Source organism: Heloderma suspectum, chromosome 2, assembly GCF_057233095.1.
Source record: "Heloderma suspectum isolate Gila_16-S chromosome 2, 16-S_ref, whole genome shotgun sequence".
NCBI lineage: Eukaryota > Metazoa > Chordata > Lepidosauria > Squamata > Helodermatidae > Heloderma > Heloderma suspectum.
The window spans coordinates 195,591,695-195,618,453 of NC_139459.1; the positions used below are offsets into that span (position 1 = coordinate 195,591,695).

The following is a 26,759-nucleotide window of genomic DNA, read 5'->3' on the forward strand; positions in this document are numbered from 1 at the left end:
TGGACACACGCAGACATACATGGTTTCATTGTCACATGTCTAGTCCACCTGCTCTGCCATATGCTCACACTTCATTGTAAATAAACAGCTGCAATCAATGTGGCATAATCATGAAATAAAAGCCACATCCTGGAACCGAAAACAAACCTCTGCTAATTTCAGTGCTAAGGATGTTGCCCCTAAAACATACAAAGCTGTTTTATTCTGAATCCGATTATAGGTCCATCCAGCCCAGCACTGTTTTTGCCAACTGGCAGCAACAGCTCTCCAAGGTCTTAGGCAGGGGTCTTCCTGCATCTCACTGCCTGAGATCCTTAAACTGGAAATGCGGGGGATTAAATTTTATTGTATTTATTTATTACATTTATATCCCACCTTTCTTCCATTGTGGAACTCAAGGTGGCTACATGCGGTTCCCAGGTGATCTCCCCTCCAAGCATTGACCAGACCCAGACCTGCTTAGCCTCAGCAAGGTGCCTGGGACCATGGCAAGGCCAGGCTGGGGAACTTCTTTTGGCCTAAGTTGCAAATTCAGATTTGAAGAAGCGCATTGGGACCACATTCCAGTGGTGGGTTGAGCAAAAGGGATAGGGCCAAAAATACAAAAAAACCTGCTAACAGATTGTAACTTAAAGCTCTTACCATCAATAAATAAGCCTTACGAGAGCCATTTCCATCTTTTTAGAAAAACACACACACAAAAGCTCGGAAACCACCAAAGGGGGTGGGACCAGGGGAAGGGACATGGCCATTTGGGGAACACTGGAGGTCCAGATTGGGAACCCAGGAGGGCTGGATTTAGCCCCAGGGCCTGAGGTTCCCGAGCCCTAATGTAAGGCAGATGCTTTCTTCTCCCCTATAACAAATGAAAATGTGATTCTTGGTTTTTGGTCTTTTTCTTCTGTGGGTGGCTGCTGGGAAAAGGGCCTTTTCAGTTGTGGCACCCTTGCTGTGGAATGCCCACCCCAGAGAGGCTTGCCCACTGTGTACCTTGATGTCATTTCAGTGCCAGGCATAGGCCTTCTTATTTTCTCAGGTGTTGAAATCTGTTGCTGCTTTACATTCATTTTATCTGGACTGTGTTTTTTATGCTACTTTTTAGATTTTTTTATTGATCGTATGTATTTTTGATTTGTGTTTAAATTTTGTTATAAGCTGGCCTGAAACCTGGTAGGAGGATATATACATCATTTAAACAAACCAACAAATCTGTTGTATGATAAAGGTCTTGTTCACTTGTCTGCTCAGGGTAGCTGTACTCAGGTCTTGCAAGTGGTATTAGCCAAAGCACCGATTGTGGCAGAATGCACAGCATCCACGTTTAAGTCATGTTGACTTTGAGTTAGTTTGCAGGTTAAAACGGGATATTAAGGGTGATAAAGTAAAGCCCAACAGAGAGTTATGTTATGCCACTAGCCACACAGAAAATGGCAGCCAGCTAGTAGATGGCTCCAGGAACAAAAATCTGGAGTGACTGTCCATATAATCTTCCTCCCCCACTATAATTGTCTGGTTACGTTTGCTAGGCCATTACTGAATGGGCTCTGCACAAAAATCAGCCATTTGTCAAGGTAGTACAAGGCTGATTCTGGCTGAGTTTTGGCAGCCCTTCTGCCGTTCTTGAGACAGCAAGCATAATCTAAGCCTAAATCATCCACATTTTATTTCCTGGCACGGCATCTAATCAGTGTTGGATCAATTTACTTCCTGTAGTGTAATAGGTAGTTAGTACTGTTTAGACTGCCAAAACCTCCACAGGTATTTAAGTGCAAAATGACTGTGCTTTGTATATTTTAATCTAGAAATCAATGCTGTGGCTTTCAAGGATTGTCACAATGCAGATGTTAGATAAAGATTGTAAATGGATGGAATTCAAGGTTCCACCTTTAAAAAATAGTACCCAGAATATGACAGTGCCCATAAAAGGTAGACCCCCCCCCCCGAGTTTGGACACACATGATGAGCACAAAGCCATGAAAAACCCTAATGTTTTGGGAGATGGGTGAGCTCTCCAAGGCTGTCTTCAGATTGGACTGGACATTTTCAGTTTCTTGAAGAAAATGAAAATAGGAAAACTCAGGAAAAAAATTCCAAGCAAATCCAAGGACCTGGAGGAATATCACACCTCAACAGCTTGTCATGACCCTTCCCTTCTCTTAATGCAGTGACTAGAGTAGAAGTGAAGGCACACTGGCCGATTTACAAAGGTTAAAACATTAAAAATACAATATGGGAAATTTAAAAATATAAGAGGCATACAAACAGACAGTATACACAAAGACAACATATATATCAAAAACAAATTTGAGCAATCAGCCAAACCATAAAACAAATCCAGGATCAATTAAAATTCATTACACGCTGCCAAGTGCCTGGGAAAAGAGAAAACTTTTGACCTCGTGCTGAAAAGATAACAATTTTGCACCAGAGAAGGCCCCCTCCCTTGTTGCTGTCTTCCAAGCCTCCGTTGGAGTAGGCACCCCGAGGAGTTGAGCGTAGTGTACAGGTATATTTGAGCCAGGAGAGGCGTTCCATCAGGTATTGTGGTCCAGAGCTCTGTAAGGCTTTATAGTTTAAAACCAGCACCTTGAATTGGGATCAGAAACATATAGGCAGGCAATGCAAGTGGGCCACAGTTCGTCTTATATGATCGGACCTTCTGGTCCCTGTTACCAATCTGGCTGCCATATTCTGCACAAGCTCCTACCGAAGTTGGTAGGAGGCGCTCCGTGCCATTGAGGCCATCTGAGCCTCAAGTGACAAATGTGGCTCCAGGAGGGCCCCCAAGCTACAAAGCTGCTCCTTCAGGGGGAGTGCAACCCCATCAGGAACAGGTTGAGCACCCTCCATCCAGTCAGCAAAACCACCCACTAACACATCTCAGTCTTGTCTGGACTGAGTTTCAGTTTATTAGCCCTCATTCAGTCCATTGTTGCAGCCAGACACCGATTTAGCACATCCACAGCCTCACCTGATGAAGATGAAAAAGAGAAGTAGAGCTGCATGTCATCAGCATACTGATGACAACGCATTCCAAATCTCCGGATGACTGCACTCAACAGTTTCATGTAGATGTTGAATAGCATGGGGGACAAAACAGACCCCCACACTGGAGAATCCATAGGGGTGAGCAATGTTTTCCAAGCACCATCTTCTGGAGCTGACCCTCCAAGTTGGAGCGAAACCACTGCAATGCAGTCTTCCCGCTCCCAACTCAGGCAGTTGTCCCATGGTCAACGGTATAGAAAGTCGCCGAGAGAACAAGGAGAATCAACAAGGTCACACTCCCCCTGTCTTTTTCCTGACTAGGGGTATACGAAACCCCACTTACCTGGCTCCGCTGGGGTCTGCAGGTGGGGGGAGGTGATCCGTTCCTCCCCCCTGGAATCCTGCCCGGCCGGCTCTGCTTCACGGACAGTCTGAGGAACCGCCAGCCGGGCCAATCCGCAGCGCGGCCTCCACCCGCTGCTGGGCTGCTGTGGATGCAAATGTGGATGCCATTTGCATCCCTACGCTAGCCCGTGATAGACTACGTAAATATTTACGTAGCCTATCACGGCTAAAGCAGGGATGCAAATGGCATCCTGTACACCATTTGTGTCCCTGCTTTAACCGTGATAGGTTACGTAAATATTTACGTAGCCTATCACTGCTAAAGCGGGGATGCAAATGGCAAATATTAATGTAGCCTATCATGGCTAAAGTGGGGACGCAAATGGCATAGCGGATGCCATTTGTGTCCCTGCTTTAGACGTGATAGACTACGTAAATATATATGCAGCCTATCACGGGAAAGCGTAGGGACGCAAATGACGGCTGCTACGACGGCCGCCATTTGCAGCCGCAGTAGCCCGGCAGTGGCTGGAGCCACCACTGCTGCTTCATCCGCTGCTGGAGCCGCCACCACCACATCCGCCACCAGGTAGGTCCGTCCAGGGCAGATTCTGCGGGGTGGTGGGGAGGCCATTCCGCCACGGACTCTAGGGGGCCGGATTCTAAAGAATCCGGCCTCACTGGAGTCCGTGGCAGAATTCTCTGACATCCTTATTCCTGACACAGGTCATCATACAGGGTGATCAAGGCTGTTTTCGTGCCAAAACCCAGCCTGAACCCCGACTGAAATGGATCCAGATAATCGGACTTATCCAAGAGTGTCTGGAGGTGGCTCGTAACCACCCACTCAAGAATCTTGCCCAGGAATGGAACATTTGCCTGGGCCTGTAATTATTAAGATTTTCCAGGTTCAGGGAGGATTTCTCCAGGAGTGGTCTCATTACTGCCTCTTTCAGGTGGCCCAGGACCACTCCCTCTCTCAGAGAAGCATTAATAACTTCACTGACCCAGCTGGCTGTTCTCTCCCTGCTAGTTTTTATTAGACAAGAGGGGCAAGGATCCAATATGGAAGTGGTTGTATGAACCTGTCCAAGCACCTTTTCCACATCCTCAAGCTGTACCAACTGAAACTCATCCAAGAAAACTGGGCGAGGCTGTACTCTGGATACCTCACCTGATCCAGCTGCTGTAATACTGGAGTCTAAGTCCTGACAGATGCAAGATAATTTTATTCTGGAAGTGCTTAGCAAATATATTACAGTGGGCCTCAGACCTCAGATCTATAGTGTCCTTGGGGCCGTATATAATAGCCCCTGGACAACAGTTTGCCAGGGTGCAGGTATATAGGGGTGCTCTTGTTCCAAGCTTGAGATTCTGGGGCTTTAGAGCTTGTCTCTCATTTGGAGGCAGGCTTTATGAGCCCCCAAAGTTCTTTTCTGATTGGTGCAGATGCCAGAGAACTGCTAGAGAACTGGGCATCATGGCCTTATAATAGAGTGCTGGGCTGGGAGTCGGGAGATCCGGGTTCTAGTCCCCACTCGGCCATGGAAGCTCACTGGATGACTTTGGGCCAGTCACAGACTCTCAGCCCAAACCCACCTCACAGGGTTGTTGTTGTGAGGATAAAATGGAGGAGAAGGAGGACTATGTATGCTGCCTTGGGTTCCTTAAGGAGGAAAAAAGGCAGGATATATATGCAATCGATCGATCGATCAATCAATCAATCAATGTGACTTGTGCACTGACTGTATACACAGCTTCCATTTGTTTTACAAGACAAATCCACTTGTAGAAACAACCCTTGTTACCATCTGTTATCAGGACATAAGGTATCTTTGTCATTCCTCTTAATAGCTCATAATATTCAAAGACATTTGGTAACATGAATATATCCTTTATATATCTCTTGTGACCCACAATGCTTGTTTGTATCCTCCTTATAAATATATCTTCAGACATTGCTGGGCTCTGAGCAATATTCTTACCACCATCTTGCATTGTTTATCTGATTCTATTCTGCCTTAAGACAATTTCTGAACTTGTGAACTTCTCTTATAACATTTATATTTTATTAGCATATTCATTTTCACACAGCTGACACTTTTCTTTTACAAGTTATACATGTCTACTTGTTGCTACTTTTCTGCTGCTCTTTTGCATTTGGTATGTACTTACTGTACTAATAACCACTACTGATAATAAATTTAGCCTGTAATTTCTCTTAATACACTTAAAACATAATCCAGCAAGATCAGTAAAACTTGCAATTTATGCAACTCTTAAACATTAGGATCATCTTACAGAAGCTTTCCCCAACCAGGTGCTTAGGGATATCAGAGAAATCCACAATGAAACCAAATGTGTGGGATTTTCATGAATCTGATATGTGGATTCCACAGCGGATGGCTTTCCCCCTGTTGGGTGGATTCCGTGGACTTGTAGTCCATTTTTCTACCTTTCCTGAACTTTGTGCAAATTTCATCATAGAAAAATACACACACACAAAATCCCCAACTGAAAATGTGCATTTCCCCGATAGGCTAAAGTGTGAAAATGTGCATTTTGGAGGAATTTGTGCATTTCCACATGTGTGAATTTGTACAACTGTGCATTTGCATGAATGTGAATTTGCACACATTTGGAAACAAAAATCCAATTCCATGGGCGGACAGAAAGGTGCCTGACAATCAGTGAAACACAGATGAAACAGATTTTACACAATCTGTGCAACCCTACTGGTACTCTCCGGATGTTTTGGACTTCAGCTCCCATCAGCCTCAACCAGCATGGCTAACGGTCAGAAATTCTGGGAATTATAGTCCAAAACATCTGGAGGGCACCAGGCTGGGAAAGGATGGTTTACATCAAGCCTGTATAATTTGAGAACCGCAGAGCAGAAATTATTAGTAGTAAAATTGTTAAGCTATACGTTGAACATAGGAAGAGTATGGCCCTATTCATACACTGTGTGAGTGGTGTGGGAAACATTTCCATGAGGCTGCTTTCAATGCTGCTCCAGAAACATTTATAGGAAATAATCTCATCAGGTGACTGAAGTGGCTACTTCTAAAGTCAAAATACATCCCCCTTCTGACTACATGTCACTGCTTCCCTATTGACATTACTGAAACAGCATGGGAAACAGCCATGTGGAAGCTCACTCAAAATGAAATCCACAAGACTCCCTTCCTGAGTTAAAACAGTGGGGTAAGAAGATGAGAGTCTCAAAATCACTCACACATGATCTTTCCCTGTTTGTGTGTAATGTACTAGAATTTTTCTGAAAATACACAGCTTAAAACATATTTTGATACTTCTTTTCAGCCACGAACTGAGTAAGAACACCTGGAACACTAAGTTCCAATCTTCACATTAGTCCAGAAGATCACGTATGGCATGGGCATCAGGTCATTTCACATGCAAAAGTCAAACTCCTAAATCACCCCCCAATTTTGTGATATTTCATTTCAGCTCTATGACATGTGAGCTGAGACTTTACAGCACACACAATATTTGTGACCCAAGCTACATGACATCTTTGGGCCTTATGAATTCAAATATATAATCTAAGATGAGCAAATTTTGCACATCTCAGGCTTTAATTTTAATATCACTGTGAGTGGAATTCCCTCAGCTCTTGTATGTAGCATCATGCAGCCCCACCATTACAGAATAAGGTTCAACTTTTCTTTCTTTCTTATACATGGCAGGAATGGATAAATCCTATTAATGAACAACACAGTTGCAGGTAATCATTTTCTTCTGATAATTATGCAAGCTCTGCTAAAATTATGTTAACTTCAAAAGCAATATACCTAAAGTATGAGATGCCTTTTGGAGCTATAAACTTTAAGACATTCATTTGCAAGATCTATGAAAGCAGGTAATTCCACTATACTCAGACCCACCCCCCTTTCTGATGTAGCATAAGTGTCCATATATCTCTGGTTGCTGTAAACCGGGGGTGGGCAACATGTGGCCTGCCAAATTCAAATTCAGTGGTGGATTATTTGTTCTTGCCATTTTTGGCACTATGGAGTGCTAAAAGGGTCAAATTTAGCTTGAGAACAACCTAAATTTGACCCTTTTAGCATTCTGTTGTGGTTTGTCACCAAATTTCACTGGCGAACTATCAGCCCCCCCCCCCCCCCAGCATTCTACATAGTGTGGCCCATGTGTGTGCATGTGTGTCTGGGGAGGGGGTAAAACTGGCCCCCAAAACCCCCAGTAGTTACACACCCCTATTGTAAATTCCGGATTGTATCACACATTATCAAGCAGCAAACCTGGGTTTTCCCACAAGTGTACACTCAACAGGGGGATACAGCCAATCATGGATCCTTGAAAGGTATGCCTGTACGATATACATTACTGTAATTACATATTTGTTGCATTCACATATTGTATTTTTAAGCATGCACCTAAAATAGTCAATGTGTGAAGAAGCCCTAACACTAGCTTTAGCTGAAATGTGTTAGTTTATATAAGACCAAATGTGTTGCTCCTGGAAATGCAACGGAGATACTTAAAAAGATAAACTCAGAATCTTATGGATCTCAGTTCCTGGCTTTTAAAAATCTGAATATTAAAGCAATAATTCTTTAGAACTATCAATATAGCTCCTACTACTCCATAGCCATTTCAATGCATTCACATAATTTTTTGGGTGAGGAGTGGGGAGGTAGAGGTTGTATGGAATTGCCTGCAAAATAATGAAGCACTCATCTGACATCCACTTTGAAATTCTGAGAGGGCACTTCACCATTAGAATTCTCCTGATCTATTTTCTGTATAGTATTTCTTGTGATGTTTTTAAAACCATAGTGTCAATTATTGTATTTTTGAATTTTTTTGAACTTATTTCACATTCTTTGCTCCAACCACAATGAAGTGAATGACATCCTAGAACTGAAAGTAAACATTGACTGCACAGATGGAAGTTCTTAAGTATGAATGCCAGCTGTTTAAAATCAGCACAGAAACTCTTCTAATATATGAAACAAAATTATTTTTTTCCAGCAATGACACTATAATTTATTATCCAAGACAACTGCAAAATTTGAATACCATTTTTTTGCATTGCTTTTTTGCCTGCAAATGTTTCTAAACAATAATTATTCTGAAGAAAACAACTATTATATATTGCAGCACTATCTTTGACAACCCTACTCTAACTTCATTCTAATGCTGATGTTTTAATTTTAATAACTTGGCACCTGTTTCAACTCTTGGCTCATACTTTTTGCAAATTCTTTTGTCTCATCATTAAATCAGATGGAATATGAACCTTACAGTTCTTCTGCAGGACTCTGATGTCTAAGGAAGTGATGGTAAAAGCATGTCCAGTTGAAGTCATTGGTCTTCTTCATGTACTGGTATCCACTGGCTCACAAAGAGAACCAAAACTTGCCTATTTGGTCTGAATGAAAACCAGACACATAATCCAGTTTATGTTAGGATGCTTACACATTTTGTTTCTCCCACATTCAAGTAATTTAGGGATGGGTGAGAAACTAGTTGAGTTCACAATTTTATGTGCGGCTACCCAATTTGTACCTTCTAGGAATGAATGCAGAATGGAACACATCTCGCTAATGAAATCCACACATTTCTGAAGCTTGAAATGAATTTCACAGAAAAAGGCATACAAAAAGGAAAAGAAAAGCATAAGTTTGAAATGTGTACAGAAAGAATTTGTACGTTTAAAAAATGTGTACAAAAACACTATTCTCAATGGGGGAAAATGTGTACATTTAAGAAAAGTGAACAAATAATACATATATTTGGGAAAATGCACACAGAAATACATACACTTTCCATGTGGGGAAAAAAAAGGCTTGCAATCCAATGTTGGCCTGAGTTTGGCAATGGAAAAATGAGAACCTCAACAAGCTTAACTTCACAGGTTCGCTCATCCCTATCAGGAGGATACCAACGGTCTCATGTCTTCTTCCCCTTCCGACACAACTGCTTTCCTCTACCAACTGTTTTTTGCTAACCATGGTTTATCATGACATCCAAACTGGCAAACAATGGGTACAGCTAACCTCCAAAATCCTACTGTATACCATTTCAAATAATGGTATCGAGTCATGTTTTGGAGGCAAGGCACTAACCATAATTTGTCAGTTTGGACATGATGGCAAACTATGATTAGCAAAACCCAGAGGAAGAGGAAACCTATGCAAGAAAGGGGACAAGGAAGGGACCACATGAACCTATTGGTGCGCTCCTGAATGCTATGTCATCATAGCTTGGCATTGTGTCTGAACTGAGTCATAGGGTGCATTTGACATTTAGGTTCATAGGCACTTTATGATACTGAAACGCTTTGGAGAAGGCTCAAGGCAATTATATAACTGGAAATTGTATCTTGAATTAGAACTGGCAAACCAATGCTCATTACTTGTGTAGTACCCTGGATATTTTTTGTTTTTGTTTTACACATGGTTACTTTAGACCTCATTGGAGTATCATCTATCATTTATTGGAGTATCATCTATTATGCTTTAATTGTGGTTTTAATGATTGTTAATCACTTTCAAAGGCTTAGGCTGAAAAGCACATTATTAATATTGAAATAAATAAATCATATGTTTCATTGGCCAGTTGCCCCAAGCAAACAGCTATGTTTAGAACTCCCACCCACACTTTTAGAAGACCCACCCGCTTTTAGTAGTCCCACCCACAGCAACTCCTGTATTAGGAATTCCTCGCAAAGTGAGGTGCACCTGTTGAATAACTTCCCCATTACGCTTCTGTAGCTATTTCGATGCAGGGAGTAAAAAAATAAACTTACTTTTATACGTTATTCTTGTTATGGTGTCTCTGTTAAGCATACGATTTAGAAATGGATTTGATGATTCAGATACCTGTGAGGGAAAGAATTCATTGTCAAAAACTAGTCACAACAACCTTCTTATTTTGGGAAACTATATAAATTTGTTGGGAGGAGGAGAATAAAGGTACAACTACAGAATTAGCGGAAATTTCCATTTTCAGGAAGAGAGCTGCAGCCCAATGCAATTGCTGTTGGTGTGTTTAAGTGAGGATCTCACACAAACAGTAAGGTCTGACACAAAGCAGAAAGGAAAGGAACAAAACTTTGAATACTCAGGCTGTGGTCTGCCTTGGCTTCTTGTTTTAGTTTTCTGTTTTAGAGGAAAACCCCCAAATGTTGGGAGCAGCATATTTTGCGACTTGGATTTGTTCATCGTAGCATATTGTGATCAACACCTAGGGCCCTCCTCAGAATGCCTCCTTCAAGGCGGTCCAGAGGTAGGCAACAAGGGAGGGGAAACCTATGCTGTTCAGTGGTGGCTCCCTGACTGGGGAACAATCTCCTAGGGATGGCGGAGAATTCCGCCACGGACTCCAGTGAGGCTGAATTCCAGTGAATTCAGCCCCCTGGAGTCCGTGGCGGAACGGAGCAATCCGCCCCCCGCGAAGTCTTGGTGGACCGGCTCCTACCTGCCTCTGACAGGTCCAGAACCGGCCGCTGCTGTCTGCCGTCCGGTCCCGTACACCATTTGCATAGCTACTCTTTTCGTGAAAGGCTACATAAATACTTACGTAGCCTATCATGGCTAAAGTGGGGACGCAAATGGCCAGGGAGGATTCGGGGGAGGAACAGATCGCCTCCCCCGCCCGTCAAGGATTCCGGGTGGAGGATCAGATCGCTCCACCCTCGGTGGATCCCCCACGGATGCAGGTAAGTGGGGTTTCATACACCCCTACAATCTCCCCAGCGAGGCCCACTTGGTGCTTATATTGTCATCTTTTCAGCACCAGGTCAAGACTATCCTCTACTCCCAGGCATTTGAAGGCATATGGTGGGCTTTTTAATGTATCAGTGGTTTTGATTATGGCCTGTACTGATGTTTTAGTTGTTTTATTATGTTTTAGTATTTTTAATGGAAATTGTTTTAAGTGATTTTATATTTTGTATGCTTTAATAATGTTCTTGTAAGTCACCTTGAGTCTTTTTAAAAAGAAAGGTGACCACTAATATAATATAGAATAATATAATATGTTGCTGTATAAGAACATATTATATCTCTTTAATGCACAGGACTGGCAATGCACAATCCATGATTCACCACATCTGTTGGGTGGAGAATAGGAGGGATTTCCATAGGTTATCTATGGTTGCTGTGTACCTTGCAGGAATTGGGCATGCTGAATGAGTGCACTCTAGACCCACTAGAAATAACCTCACACAGACATACCCAAACAAATGTGTGGCATGTGAAGCTAAGACCATGTTTGCACTGGTGGCTCCCCACAGAAACAAAATTCAAAGTAATCTTGATAGGCTGGAGCACTGGGCATAAAACAACAGAATGAAATTTAATAGGGATAAATGCCAAGTTCTGCACCTAGGAAAAAGGAACTACATGCACAGTTACAAGATGGGGGATACTTGGCTCAACAATACTACAAGCACAAAGGATCTTGGAATTGTAGATCACAAGCTGAATGTGAGCCAACAATGTGATATGGCTGCAAAAAAGGCAAATGCTATTTTGGGCTGAATTAATAGAAGTATAGCTTCCAAATCACGTGAAGTCCTAGTTCCCCTCTACTCAGCACTGGTTAGGCCGCATCTGGAGTATTGTGTCCAGTTCTGGGCACCACATTTTAAGAAGGATGCAGACAAACTGGAGGGGCTCAGAGGAGGGCAGTGAAGATGATCAGGGCTCTGGAAACAAAGCCCTATGAGGAGAAACTGAAAGAACTGGGCATGTTTAGCCCTGAGAAGAGAAGACTGAGGGGAGATAGGATAGTGCTCTTCAAGTACTTGAAAGGTTGTCACAAAGAGGAAGGCCAGAATCTCTTCTCCATCATCCCAGAGTGCAGGACACGGAATAAGGGGCTCAAGTTGCAGGAAGCCAGATTCCGGCTGAACATCCGGAAAAACATCCTGACTGTCAGAGCAATACGACAATGGAACCAATTCCCTAGGGAGGTGGTGGGCTCTACCACACTGCAGGCATTCAAGATGAGGCTGGACAGCCATCTGTCAGGGATGCTCTGACTTGGATTTCTGCATTGAGCAGGGGGTTGGACTCGATGGTCTTGTAGGCCCCTTCCAACCCTACTATTCTATGGTCTTACAATGGAAACCAAACCCTGCTGCATCCCTGTCTATGCTGCAGTTGAGTACGCTGTGGACACAGTGTCATTTACAGCTGGAGCATTTAAAGGGTGTCAGTACTGTGCACAGGCCTCTACATACCACATTTGTTCCTGCCTAATCATCAACAAGATAGAGCGCTGCCTTTGCTTCTGCATTCTTCCATACTCAAATGTGTAGAAAGCACTACAGCACACATGGCCTTAAAGTATTATTCGAAAACAGCAACAAAAACCCTTTGATATATGGGCTTTCATCAGCATGACTGTGCTTTGAAGTTCTATGAGATATTCTGACATGGAATATGCTTTGTTCTTTGCCAGGCAATGAATCACTTTCTCCTTGTGTTCCTTCTACTTTTTTGAACTGTATACTCCTTAGGTCTCTGCCTCTGTATATATCACTGCTTGATCAAATTTCCATGTTATAGTCATGATTTGAGGTAACACAGTGTGAGGGTTGCTGAGCAGAACCTGACCACAAAATTTATATAGGAATTAGTCAGCACTTGACATTTTGACTCTTGGGTTTGGATTACATGAGAAGCCACAAACTGTAGTTTCTAGGAATAATTCAGCACAAAATTGCATCCTGCATTTAGAAAGTCTTCAAAATTCATGGACTAGCAATTCCTCCCTTTGTCCCATGCTTTTCTCTTTCTTTTGTAGAAAGAAAGATTGCTATTGGCAGAAGAGGAGGATCAGGACGGAACAGTATTTGGAATATGATCCATTACTTATTTACACTACTTTTATACAACTTAATATCCTAAGATCTCTTAACTTATGGTCTCAAGTGTTGATCAGCATGGGAAGGAGAGACATATCTTATTGGACTGCGTTCTGTTGTGGTGGAACAGGGGCATTTTATCATATGGCGCTTTTCTAAGTCAAAGGAACAACCTCCCCAAATATTAAGGAAGGACTGCAAAGATGGATTTGCTTATCAGTGCAAAGACAAGCAGATCAAAGCATGACTTGGTCCTACAGTATGTTTTAAGGTGCTCAGATAAATGGATCCTATAGAAGAAGAAAAAGCTTGTGGAAACCCCCCCCCCCCCAAGCATGTGTGCTTGTTTGCAATGTGTTTGCAATGTGAAGGCTCAACTATCTATTTGGCATCATTATTGGCTCTAAAAGCTGCAGCTGAAGGCTCGGATCCAGAATTGTTCATCTGCTGGCAGAAGGATGCCACTCATGGAATGGGACTTCCATGTCTTTTCCTCCCCCTGGCAGCCATCCTGCATGCCCATCCAGAGAGTTCCCAAACCCTTCAGAGCACATTTGGAGGGTGCACCGGGGGTGGGGTAGCTCCAGAGCAGAGCAGAGAAAGTGGAAGTCCATGAGCGGTATCTTTCCACTGGTGGAAGAACAATTCTGGATCCAGCCCCAAAACTGCAGCAGCTGATTGACCCTTCCTCCACCCACCCCTTTTCCACTGCACCCCTCTCCCAGACACTTTTTCCCCTGCTGCAGCCAGCACAAATCTGAGAACCCATGCTGAAGGAAAAACAAATGCAGGAGGAGGATAGGAATTGTGTACCTATTCGCCTATATAACCTGCACCTCCCCCCTGCAAATTGACACTCTGGCAATGCACATCAAGCAAATATGGCCACTTAAAAACCATTTTAAACTCATTTGTTAAAGTGTGTGTGTGTGTGGGGTGGAGAGAATGAGGATGGGAAAAGCAAAGCAATGGATGTTCTAAAAGCATTGGGAGAATATAATAATCTTAATGCACTTTTTAAAAGATGAAAATGGATTTCCGTGGCGATTACATTTCACACTGAGGGGCCAGCCACAATGACTGCATTCCATTCTCCCCCGAACTCTAAGCAGCATCTCAGCGCCGTCGGCCACCAAGGCTTATTTAAGGACTTAAAGGCTGTTGGCCACTAATGCTCCTAATTTCTTAAAATTTTCTGAAGAGAATATAATGGAACATTGATAAAATTGTACCATACTTGTACCATACTTACTTTCATAAATATAGAAACTACCACCAAGCCATTGGGACTTTTTGCAGCTTCTGTAACATTTGTATATAACTCATGGTTATAGTGGATTAGTTGAACCTAAGGATAGATGGGAAAATGAAGATTAAATACTGGAGACTCAAACCCGCTGCTGTCTTTTAAAACGACAAATACCCTCTGTATAAGTGCAGATTTCTTTGCAATATGATCTCACCAAGCTTGTACATTTTATAACAGCACTTTTTTTTCTGGAGGTTTTGCTGCCCGCATTATTTTAATAATCACAGTGACCATCTGGCTTGTACTGGCGCCATCCCAGTAGTTCCTCTCTCCATTGTCAATAAGTGAATTTAACACATTATGATGCAAAATGCACTGCAGAGGCCGGCACCGTTCTCTTGCTGCAATACCAGTCAATTTACCATAATAATAATAATAATGATGATGATGATACGGTAATATGTCTTTTCTTCAGCATTCCAAGCTCCAAACTGGGATGGTTGGAGGCGGACCCTTTGTGTAATTCGGAGGGGCAGAAACGGACATTTCGAGTCCTAAGCATTTAAATCACATGTAGTTAAGGTTCACAAAAGCAAACTAGGATGAGGTGCCTAAAGCCTGGCTCAAAAGTAAGCTCAGGCTTCAAAACGGTACAGATACACTGGAGCTGCACAATTTGACACAGGTCATGTTGAATGCAGCGCACCAAGTATCTGTGGGGCTCCCCCCAGCACCATGTACTTCCTGTATTTGCTGCCTCTGTGAACTATAATTCACTCCCCCACCCCCCAACACTAAAAAGGTTCAGGCACCCAGGAGGTCCTAATACATGGCAAATGGGCTATTTTGGCTCTGTGGGTCACAAATTATGCATGCTTGATGTGAACCATCCTTTCCTAACTTGGTACCCTACAGATGTTTTGGACTCCAACTCCCAGCATTCCTGACTATTGGCCATCCTAGCTGGGGCTGATGGGAATTGATATCCAAAACATCTGGAGGGAACCAGGTTGGGTAAACCATGTGATTACAGTGGGGTCATGGGAAATAAATGTTGAAGTCTAGGAACTCATGACAGCCCCAATAGCCACACCCCAAGGAGAATCCATAGTCTGCCCCACCAGGAGATTCAAAAATTCAGGCAGCGGTGTTGATCCATAGGCAGCTGTATGTATATATTGCTGAGAAGACCTGGGTTCACATCCCTGATCAGCCACGAAGTTCAAGGTGGCCATGTGTCCTCTTTTATGGAGGACAGTCCTCTAATTGAAGGACTGCGATTTTGAAGGAGTCCTCTGTGTGAAAGGCTGCCAGGCCAAGTCCAGTTTAAAGATGAAGAACCATCAGAAGGAACAGCTGGGCCTTGAAATTGCCCATCAACAGTTAGCCTCTGGACAGACTGATCCAAGGCACCCAGGTCACCTGGTCACAGTCTTCCACACTATGGTGAGATGTACTGTTGTTCTATTTAAATTATAACAATAGTTTCTAAATTTGCATCTATACATATAAATTAGCATATGCACATTTTATGCAAATTGCTGTCCTCTTTTTTGGTGATGCATTTCCTCTTTTGTGGTACTTCTAGATGCAACCCAGGATCTCTTGCATTGCTGCAGATCTGATTGCTGAGCCCAGCACCTGTGCCACCCTGAACACATTGGCTCATGAGCTGCAGTTGCATGGGGACCAAAATGCCTTGTAGCTGATTGCTTAAGCCCCTAGACAGAGTCTAGGGGGCTAAAGGATAGTTTAGATTTCTGAATCCAAGGTCGGAGACAGTGCCCCAACCTTGGAGCCAGGGATCCAAGCTCCCCGCCCCCTCTCTCTTGCAGCTGGTGTGGAGAGAACCATGCCAGCTGCCTCTGTGAGGTGACAAAAGCAACCTCGGAGAGGAGGGAAAGGGGGCATACGGGTGGGCGGGGAGGGGAGTGAGCTTACACCATATTCCCAGGCCTCCCCAGTCTCCTTCCCTTCTGTTCTGTGGAGCCCCTGCTAGATGGGCAAAAAAGCCCATCTAGCTGAAATGCAAGTGGGAGGAGCACGGGGGCGAAGATTGCCTCCACCGTGTCTCCTGCTCTGCATTGGATGGCCATAAGCCTCCAGGTTCAGAGGCTTTTGGCCATCCTGATAGGACTGCACCCTAAGCAGAATTAAAACAGCCATGTAAAAGAGAGAGAGAAAAGAATGTCTAAACCCAGCGGCTTTTAATAGGAAGGTCAAAATGGTTAACACAGTGTCTTAATTTCTCTTAGTTTATAATCCAGCAGAGGAGGAAAAAACATATTGCTTGATCTTTTGTTTAACATTTGGCCCAGGAGGTTATTTTTTTAAACAAGCAAACAAACTAAACTGGACAGAAGAAGTAAAAACGTCAAAGGCAATGAAGTCATCCACAGAGTTTTGACAGCCAACAGAGCTGGAGGAAGCCTTAACACAATGCTATTGTGATCTGTCTTCTAAAGGCCTTGTAAAGAATTAATGAGGTTTTCCACTAAGTGGTGACAAGAGGTTGCAGACTCATTAGCCATCAGTTTATGATTGTACTGTACTTCTATAACAACTTAAGTCTTTAGGATTGTGCCCTTGTCTTGTTGGCATTTTTGGACACAACAGCAATGGCTTTGATTTTTATTGACTAGCACTCACTGCAAAGGTCAATGAGTTCGAGGAGAAAGAGGACATGACCCCTGGTTTGGATTTTCCTCCCTGCTACCACTCAGAGGCACTGATGTTTGTGCATGGAAAGGAATTACGATTAAAAAGCATAATGAGTCAAGGAGGGGTATGGGCAGTATTTAGCTCCTGATTCCATAATCACAATAAAGTCGGTATAAACACTACATGTCCATTCCTGAAAGCAGTGTTTGTGGGGTCAACATTAGCACTGTGGCAAATTTTTTAACTATTTATTTTTGCCCATTTATTGTGAGGAGGGGCAAAAAGAAATTGCACCTGAAATTTGTGAGAAGGGGTGGGAGTTTCAGAGACATTTCTCAGTGTGTAGAGCTTCAGTTCTTATCTTACTGTAAGGAGGTGGCTGAGGGGCGTGTGCCCTCTTTATTTTACCATTTTTACTGTTCTGGCCTTGAAGCCTCTCCAGCTGCCTGAGTTTTCTGAAGAGCCCCTTAGAGGACTTAACCAGGACTTTCTCCCTTGGGGCTTTCCAGTGCTGCTGCTGCTGCTGCTGAGGGCCCGAAGCCAAGCGAGGCATTTTTTGTTTTGTTCTGTTGTTGTTAAAAGTCCTTTTAACAACAACAACAGCAACACCTCACTCAATTTTCAGGCCCTTAGCAGGAAGCAGCACTGGAAAGCCCCAAGGGAGGAAATCCTGGTAAAGTCCTCTTGGGGGCTTTCCAGGAAGCTCAAACAGCTGAAGAGGCTGCAAGAACAAAATGGAGGGAAAATGGTAAAATAAAGAGCACACACACTCTGCAGCCACCTCCTTACTGTAAGGTAAGCACTGAAGCCCTGCACCCTGAAAAACTCAGAAATTCTCAAAATCCCAACAAAAGAGGCAGAAAAACGACCGCCTCTTTTGCAGAGAAACAAAGAAGTTGCGAAAGGGCAGGTGGGGTGCTGGCACACCAGTCGACATCTTTAGTGCACTGAATTCTAGCAATGTCCATGTGGGACGTTTTAGCTCAGATGCTACTAGACGGAATGGCAGAACTACATGTTATGAGGAAACATGGGTTCCCAACTCTGTGTTTGTTTCATAAGACAAGGGAAATTTGCAAGGGAAAACTGGGAGCTGAGAAGGGGGCTTAACCCCAAATGTACTTTTTTACCTAGTGCACTACATAAAATCCAGTTTTGCTAAAAGAAGGACTGCCATGTTTCTCTTTACTTCTGGTCTCTGCCTACCCAGGAACCTGTGTGTTCTGGCCAAGGCAAGAGGCAGATCTGAGTTATGGCTGGCCTTTATGTTTTCAGAAATGGGGGTCGGCTACTCCTTCTTTGTCCCAGAATCTTAGGACAAAACTTGATACCTGCAGAACTTAGCAGGGACTAAATTCATTCAGTTTGCAATCTCCATCTTGTGAACTGCAGACCTCAAGGCCACAACATCTGGTCTAAACTTTGTGCTTTTTTGTTTCTTCCCACTCACCCTACTGCCTGCTTTTTGTATCACCCAGACTGATGAAGAGTTCTGGAGAACTCAAAAGCTAGCACATTCTTTTTGTGGTATATTTGTTGGTCTTAATGAAGGCACTGCCGAACTGTGGATTTTGGTTTTCATTCTAACTAGTTTCCAGTCTCAGAAGCCTGTTTCTTTCCCATGAATTCTGAGGCAATATTTTGTTCCCTGGAATGCAGGAGCTGTGCAATCCATAGAGAATGTTTTACTGGCTTGTTTTCCGTCCTAACAATACTCATGAACTTTTCACTGTTCCTGCTTTCCTTCCTCTGAAAATAGTACAGCATAATAGTATATATGCAAGGCACAATATAATTATATGTGAATGTCAAAGAAACTTAGCATGACCTACAAGACTTCCTAACCCTTCATACTCTGGAAAAGCTAATACAGTGAATGCAGTGTTATACAATCATATTAATGGAATTATTTGTGTATAGGCTATAAGTAATTACCCCCACTTCAATTACGTTCCAAATAATATAGTTAAAACTTGATCACGTACTGACCCACTTTTGGTCTCAGGATTGTGGGCTCCTACCTCTCCCCACTTTTCCATGTATTTAAATTGTTGTTGATTCTGGTTGAATTAATTAAATACATCAGAAATTTTAATAATAAAATTGACTTAAAATCTCATGGCAAGTAGCTTCAAACACCATTTATAATGAAAGGCCAACTACTCTAAATCAACTTAGCAGATGGGGATTGTAACAACTCCTGTTTCATTACAGCAGTGGTAATTCATGGTATTAAAATGGCTGTTTTTAAAATAAATGGGCCATGAGAGAGATTGAGGGAGAGGGGTGGGGGGAAAGAGAGAAGGGAAAGGAAAGAACAGGGTGTCATGGTAATGGGAAGGTGTAGGACATATTTCTCTTTGCTTCCATACTTTCCCTACTCTGAAGAATCAGAGAGGAAGGGGAATGATGCAGAAAGAAAGAGGAGGCAGGATGGAGAAGAAAATGAGGATGTAGAGATACAAGTGAAAATAATGTTCAGACATGCATTCTTTTGGGAAAATGTGCTTGCCCAAATTTGCTTGCAAAATGTATATATTAGGCATGTATCCAGAAAAATGTGCACAAAAATATGTATGAATTTTTATGCAAACTTTAAAAAATCGCAAAGTTCAGGGTGAACCAAAATTAAGATTAGAAAAATTCTGAAAGTTTGGGATGAACTGAATTTAAGATGGGAAAAATGGGAAACAGAGATACTGAAATTGACAGATTCTTCCATTCCTAGATGGGACATGGATTTAAAGAGAAACATAGACTATGTAGTAGTACTGAAAGTGTGTGTGTGTGTTGGAAGGAAGCCAACCATTTGGAGAGTGGATCCCAAGATTCTTACATCTCTTCTTCTGTCTCCACGTGCACGCACACCAGCTGGTCCTAGATAATTTCCTGCTGTGTGTTGTTTACAGGGAGAGGGTAGAACAACTAGCGTAAGAGCTCTGAAATGGCAAAGCTTCCAACAAAGATAGCCATGCTTGAAACATTTATCTTGTGATTGATTCCTACATTTTATTTTTATTTTAGGTATTACTAGGGATGTACGAAAGTGACTTACTTTCTCACGAAATTGATTCACGGTGGGGGGGAGGCGCTCCCCCTCCCCCCCGAAATTCTGGCCGGGGGGGCGCTCCGTCCCTCCCCCCTGAAATTCTGGCCGGGGGGGGAGGCGCTCCGTCCCTCCCCCCCGAATCCTGGCTGGCCGGTTGCACAAATGGTGGCGGCTGTAGCCGCCGCCATTTGTGTCCCTGCAGTCAGCTGTGATAGGCTACGTAAATGTTTATGTAGCCTATCACGGCTGAGTAAACAAACAAACAAACAAACCACGCGTAGACGCTACGCTATTTGAGTTCCCCTTATTTTCGCTGTAGTCTACGTAAATGTTTACGTAGACTACACGTGCCAAAATAAGGAACGCAAATGGCGGTGCCCATGGGTGCCACCATTTGTGTAGGTGCGTTTTTTTTTTTTTTACTCAGCCGTGATAGGCTATGTAAACATTTACGTAGCCTATCACGGTGTTTTTTAAAATTTAGCTGTGATAGGCTACGTAAATCTTTACGTAGCCTATCACGTTTTTTTTTAAAAAAAAAACTTGGAAATGGCGGTGGTGGCCGCCGGTTGGAAGACCGGCCGCTGCTGGAGCCGCCGAACCGCTGCCGGAGCCGCCGCCGCCAGGAGGATTCGCCCAAGGTAAGTCCCGTCCCAGGGGGTGGCAGACCGTTTCGCCACCAATTTCGGGGGGCCGAATGTGCTGGCATTCGGCCTTCCCAAGATTTGTGGCGAACTTCTCTGACATCCCTAGGTATTACAAGGGAAAACAATCCCCTAAGGTTTGCAACTTATGCATCAATTCTGTTAAAATCCATGAGACAAATTCATATGTAGCAGACAACATGATTGCACCACCAGTGGCCACAGAAAGGAGTGAAATTATGGTTCTGAACTAGGGATGGGCAAAGCTGTCTAGTTCTGGTCTAGGTCACTTTTGCAGGCTTTTCATGCATTCCATTTCTGCATTCATGTGTGATTTTGATACCATTCCTCTCAAAATTTCACTTGAGGTATATTAGACAAGTGCAATATCTGGGAGATAGCTAAGTTCCAGTCTGCACATTATTCTGAGAGGTCAGATGAAGTCATTCTATATACAGTAGGAATTTGCAAAGATCACATTCCTCAAGCATCCTAATCTGAACCACACTGCATTTTGTATGTAGGCATGGGTAGCCCAGTACAGAGGATGAGCTGCTTCTCAAATCTTAAGGCCACACTCTTAATCAAGTGTGTAGGAATAGCTATTCTCCACCACTGCCATCACCCAGTGCACCACCCAAATCTAGACTTGCGTTACCCTTAAGGCCTCATAGCAGAGAGACACTGCAGTAACTGAATGGGTATGTATCCCAGGAACACTTCTCATTGAGAGAGAGCAAGCCCTATGAGGTGGCCATCACAGAGCTTTTGGAAGGGACACTAAGAACCTGTCTACCGTAGCTTCCCAGCTGCTTGCACCTTTGCGGTTGAGACACTGTGTTGAGTCTCCGTATTTACAAAATGTATAAATTGCCCTTTATCCACAGGATCCCAGGGCAATGTATGCGACATTAAAAGCAAACAACAAATCCAGTATCAGAACCATAAATTACACATTAAAAAGCAAATTAAACAGCAACAATAACAACAACTCTTCAACCGGCAAAGCAAACAAAAACACAGCAATCCAATCATGTTGGAAAAAATAAATAAATTGAGTTTAAAAATAAAATAAATCCAGAAGGCAGGCTTAAATTCCCCTTTCCCACTGCGGGAAACATATTTCTGTGTGCCCTTAGCGGATGGTCTATTTTAAAGCTTTTTTTTTTTTTTTAACAGTTCTGTGATTAACTTCCCAGCTAAGTACTCCAAAAGGTCTTTGCTAGCATTCAGAAAGCTATTTCCGTGCTCTCTTATGGTGAAACAGACACGACCATTTGAAATAAAAGCCTCTCAGTGATCCTGCCTGCGTGGCTGCTTTGCTGCACAATGTTACCTCCGGAGCTGGGTTTCTTTCAATGGCTTGGGACTCAGCTCCTGATAGATCATCAATCTTCCCTGCTGTTCCTAACATAGTTATGATCAGTGGAGATGCTCAGCCTGACAAACATTTGATTTAAAAGAGAAGGTGCTGCTGATGGCAAAGTGTGCTCTGCCTTGAGGTGGCTTCTTTGTCTTAATCTAATTTGTGTCAACAGTAAGTATCCTGACATGTATGCAGGATGCCTCTGGTTATTAAACAAACACATTTTAACTACTGCAGAGTTTGAATAATACATTTAAATGTGGGTGTGTGCATGTTAACTACAGGATCAACCCGAGGCATTTAAACATCATCAGCAGGACTGGGGGGCGGGGCTCTGCCATACTCCCTTCCCCTTCATCTCTTTTGTATACACCAGTGGAAGCTGGTGGCTCTGGTGTCAGTGGGGCAGTGAATCCGCTCTAGATTTCAGTCAGAACCAGTCAGAAATCTAAAGGAGGTATCCAAGGTGCACCTTGGATAGTTCCTTTAGAGTTCTGACTGAAACCCAGAGCAGATTCATCGCTCCAATGACACTGGAGTCACCAGCTTCCACTCATATATACACTGTTTCCCCCTTTTCAGGTATTCATACTAAGTTCCCATTGCCTCACTTTGGCTACAGACACTTCAAAAGATTGGTAGCCACAGTTTACACAAGGGACTCCCTAGGTTCCCAGTCCCACCCTTTTCTTCCAAAGGCTTTATGACCAAGTTAGCAGTGGGAACACAGAACTGTGGCTGCAACTGACAGGGTGCAGGTCTCAAGCCTTAGAGCAAGGGTGGGCCACTTAGGGCCCTCCATATGTTTTGGTCTGCAACTCCTATCAACCTTCACTACTGGCTAAACTGGCTAGGGCTGATAGGAACTGTAGGCCAAAATGTCTGGAGGGCCACAGGTTGCCCTACTCTGCCTGAAAAACAATGCTTCCCCATAGTTTGCTTTATTACGCCCCATTCTGACCTTCTGTACCAGGCAGGAGAGCTGTCCAGCAGCATCGGGTCCTTGTGCTGAGTAGAAGAGGAGCTATCCAAACAATGACCAAGTTGGGTCAGGTCTATGGAGGCGGTTGCATCAGCAGCTTCCAGGCAGCAATTGAGAGTTTAAGACAGGGGTTGGGGGACCTCCAGCATTCCAGATGCTGTTGGAGTACAACTCCCATCATCCCTGACAATGGTCTGGAGCTGACAAGAGTTGGAGTCCAAGGAGCTGGTGGGGGTTGAGTTCATGCTGTCTGAAGCTGATGGAAGTTGGAGTCCAAGTAGCTGATGGGAGTTCAGTCCATGCTGTCTGGAACTGATGGGAGTTGGGTCCAAGGGCCATAGGTGCTCCACTCCTTGTTTACATACTCCGCCTAGGTGCCCCCACACTTCCTGGTTTTGATTGTACTTATGGTCACGGTTCCTCTTCTCAGGTAGGCTCCACCAAAGAGCAGAGAGGCTCATCCAGGGTCACCCCATCCCTGCACGGATGCAAGCAGGATATGCATCTGCATGTCATGTTATGCAGAGGATGCCCTGTCCACTTCTGGGGTCCCAGCCTGCAGGCTGCACCTTCAGGACAGGTGGATGAGAGGGCTTGTATAACACCTACAGGGCATTTTCAACAAAAAATTGGTGGTGGTGGTGGGGAGATCTTTGCTGGGAAGTTTTAAACATGTGAAAATGTAATTTCATACTGAAAGCACTGTTTATAGTGAAGAATGCAAAGAAAATCCCCTTTTAGTTCTGGTTCTGGGCTTCCAAGCTCTTGTTATAAGCTATCGATTTTCTTTAGAAGATTCCCTTTGTAAGATTAATTTGCCAGAGAACAAGTGAGCCTCCTTTGCTTCCTTTGAGGAACAAAAACTGTTTTTTTTCCAGGGAGAGGGCTAGAATTAAGAATAATTACTCTTATTTTAGCTGACAAAAAAATAAAAATCCAAATGTGTCCTTGTTCACTGTCCTAAGATCCATGTTTGAGATACAGCAGTCATTAGCAATTTCAATATAGAAGTAGGCTCACCAAGAGTATACTATATTAAGGTTTTTCTATTACTAAAACAAGTATGCAGCAGTTCAGTAAGGTGAAACTCCCCTCTGTGGCAAAGCAGCATTGGTCTGGTTTACATTATAAACCAAATTTTGGAAAATGAGGGTACCTAACAGACACTGGAGATGCGGGTTGGATTCGGACTCAGTCATACTCAGAGTAGACCCACTGAAATCAATGATAGTCATCCCCCTTAGGCAGCGGCTTTTAAGGAGGGATGAAGGTGGGTATGATAAAGACATTGGGTTGGATCCAGATTTAGTTATACTTAGAGTAAACCCATTGAAATCAATGGGACTTAGTTGATTTCAATGGGTCTACTATGACTAAATCTGGATCTAACCCACAATGTCTAATGATGTATGCATTCCTTTGTTTTGTCCTCCTGCGGTCTCTGGTCAAACAAATTTTGCAGGGTTTTTTCTGAAGTACTTCAAAAACCTGTGATCAGAGATGATATTGTGATGAGTGTAAACATCAAGGACAATTATACTTCCTCTCTAAAGTAGAACTATATTGCCTGTATCTGACTTTACCAAAGGGTAAATCAGTGCAATAAGCAATCCTATCTGGATCGGTCGCCTCCGAGCCCAGGGGCAACTGCCTATCCAGTGCAGGGTGGGAGGAGGGGTGAGGAGTGGATCTCCTCCTCGCTCCCCCTGCCTGGCTTTCACAGCTAGACAGCTGATTTTGGCTGTCTAGCTGCGGGACCTTAGAGTGCAGGAAGTGGCAGCTGGACGACACATAGGATGTGTCATACTGGCATTTCCAACCTCCCTGCCCTGGCCTGCCCCCAGGAACACCCCATTTTTGCCACTCCGTGCTGCTCTTACCAGCGCAGAGCCGATCTGTGCTGCCTACGAGGTGGTGTGGGTTGGTTCTCTGGGAACCGATCTCGGAGTGCAGGCTCCAGGGTCAGTTCCTGGAAACCAACCTATCCTATGGCCATAGGATTGTGCCCTTGGTTGCTCTCAGAGGGGTGTAGCTTGGTGGTAGAGAACATGCTTTGAATCCAGAGGGTCCCAGTTCAGTCCCTGGTATCTCCAGCTAAAAGAAGCGGGTAGCAGGGGATGGGAATCTCCTTTGCCAGAGACCCTGGGGTACTGCTGCAAAGTCAGAATAGAGTTTAGGGGTGGGCAAAAGGTAGAGCTGGATCTACTGGGAGATCTCCAGGTGATTTACAACAGATCAACAAGGACTTCTGACTCCCAAATGTTCAACAACAGTGGCAACAAAATGACGCTTATGATCCTAAAAGCTGCTGAAATGAAGAAAACTGCGGGGGTGGTGGTGGTGGTGGTGTTCAGGAATGGAATTTTGCATGTGGAAGGGCTGTGAGCTGTGTTCAATGCTGGTACTCATATTCTTGGCCTCGGAATGGTTTCATTCTAAGTGTGTGTGTGTGTTTTGCACTAGGCTCTAGATCTTGGGGATCTAGTAAAAACAGGGTAGATCTCAGAAGCATGAAGTTGGCCAACCCTAGATGCCCAAATAGTCTGATGAGGTATAAGGCAGTTTCGTACTTTTCAGTCAAACAAAATGTAAACTGAAAAAATGATTAACCCATTTTTCCCCAGAATGAAAGAGAACCTGGAACTTCTGCCCTATGCCCATGCCATTTTGTAATTTTGCTGGCTGGGGAATGCTGGGAATTGTAGGAGTCTATTCTGTCTAAACATGCTAAAGATGGTGCCTTAAAGCAAGCAATTCTGAGCTCCCCATTGGATGTTGTGGACCTCCATCTCCGCGGGAGCAGAAGAAGGTCCATCACTGGAGGCCTCCTGTTGTGGCCATGGGCAAGTTGGGGCAGGCTTTAGATCTGCTGGATCCAAAGCCTCCTCGCTCCTGGACACCCCTCCCAGAATGGAGCAAAAACAATGCCAGCCCTGGAGCTGGTATAGTTATTTTCTCTCCCATTGAAACCAATGTGTGTCAAAAAAAATCAGAGAGCAAAGGAAAAAGTCACCGACTCCCACTTTTTCCTCCGGCCGATGCAAGTCCAGCAGGACATATGAAATGGTGGTTCTTCCCTATGGATTTTCCATCCATTGCCCCCATAGGATTGTTCTGCCCAGCTATGAATTGTGACTGTGTTTTGTTTTAAAGCAATGCCATCCCTCCTGCAGCACAATTTAAAATGTTCAAGCTTTCCTACAAGTCCCAGGAGGTGTAAACAAACGACATCTGATTTAGATGGAAACCTTTCCCACTTCCAAATACAGCAATCAGTTAGCCCTGGTTGAGACATTAATAGGGATGGGCGAAAGTCCCTTACCTGTTCTTGAAGCTTGCTTTGCGGTGGGGGGGAGGCACTTCGGTTCTCCCCCCGAAGTTCAGGCAAGGGGGGGGAGGCGCCCTGCCTCGCCCGGCCAAAATTCAGGCCGGGGGGGAGGTGCCCCATCCCTTGCCGGTGAAATTCAGGCCGGGTAGAAGCGCCCCATCTACCCGGCCGCGAAAAAAAAAGTAAAACAAAAAACAAAAAACACACACACCCATGATAGGCGACGTAACGATTTACGTAGCCTATCACAGCTAGATTTCCAAAGTCAGCCGTGATAGGCTA

The 26,759-nt window shown here is 43.9% G+C and overlaps 1 protein-coding gene across 2 annotated transcripts in view; it reads right to left on the reverse strand.

Annotated features, from left to right (window-relative positions):
* CA10 (carbonic anhydrase 10 (inactive)) overlaps positions 1-26,759 on the reverse strand; it is a 445,075-nt gene that overhangs the window by 16,968 nt on the left and 401,348 nt on the right. For both annotated transcript variants that reach the window (XM_084832322.1, XM_084832323.1), the window contains exons 6-7: positions 14,451-14,546; positions 10,133-10,205 (exon numbers count right to left, since the gene is read on the reverse strand). In XM_084832322.1, coding sequence (XP_084688448.1) covers positions 10,133-10,205; positions 14,451-14,546 — 169 coding nt within the window. The remainder of the gene's footprint in view (positions 1-10,132; positions 10,206-14,450; positions 14,547-26,759) is intronic.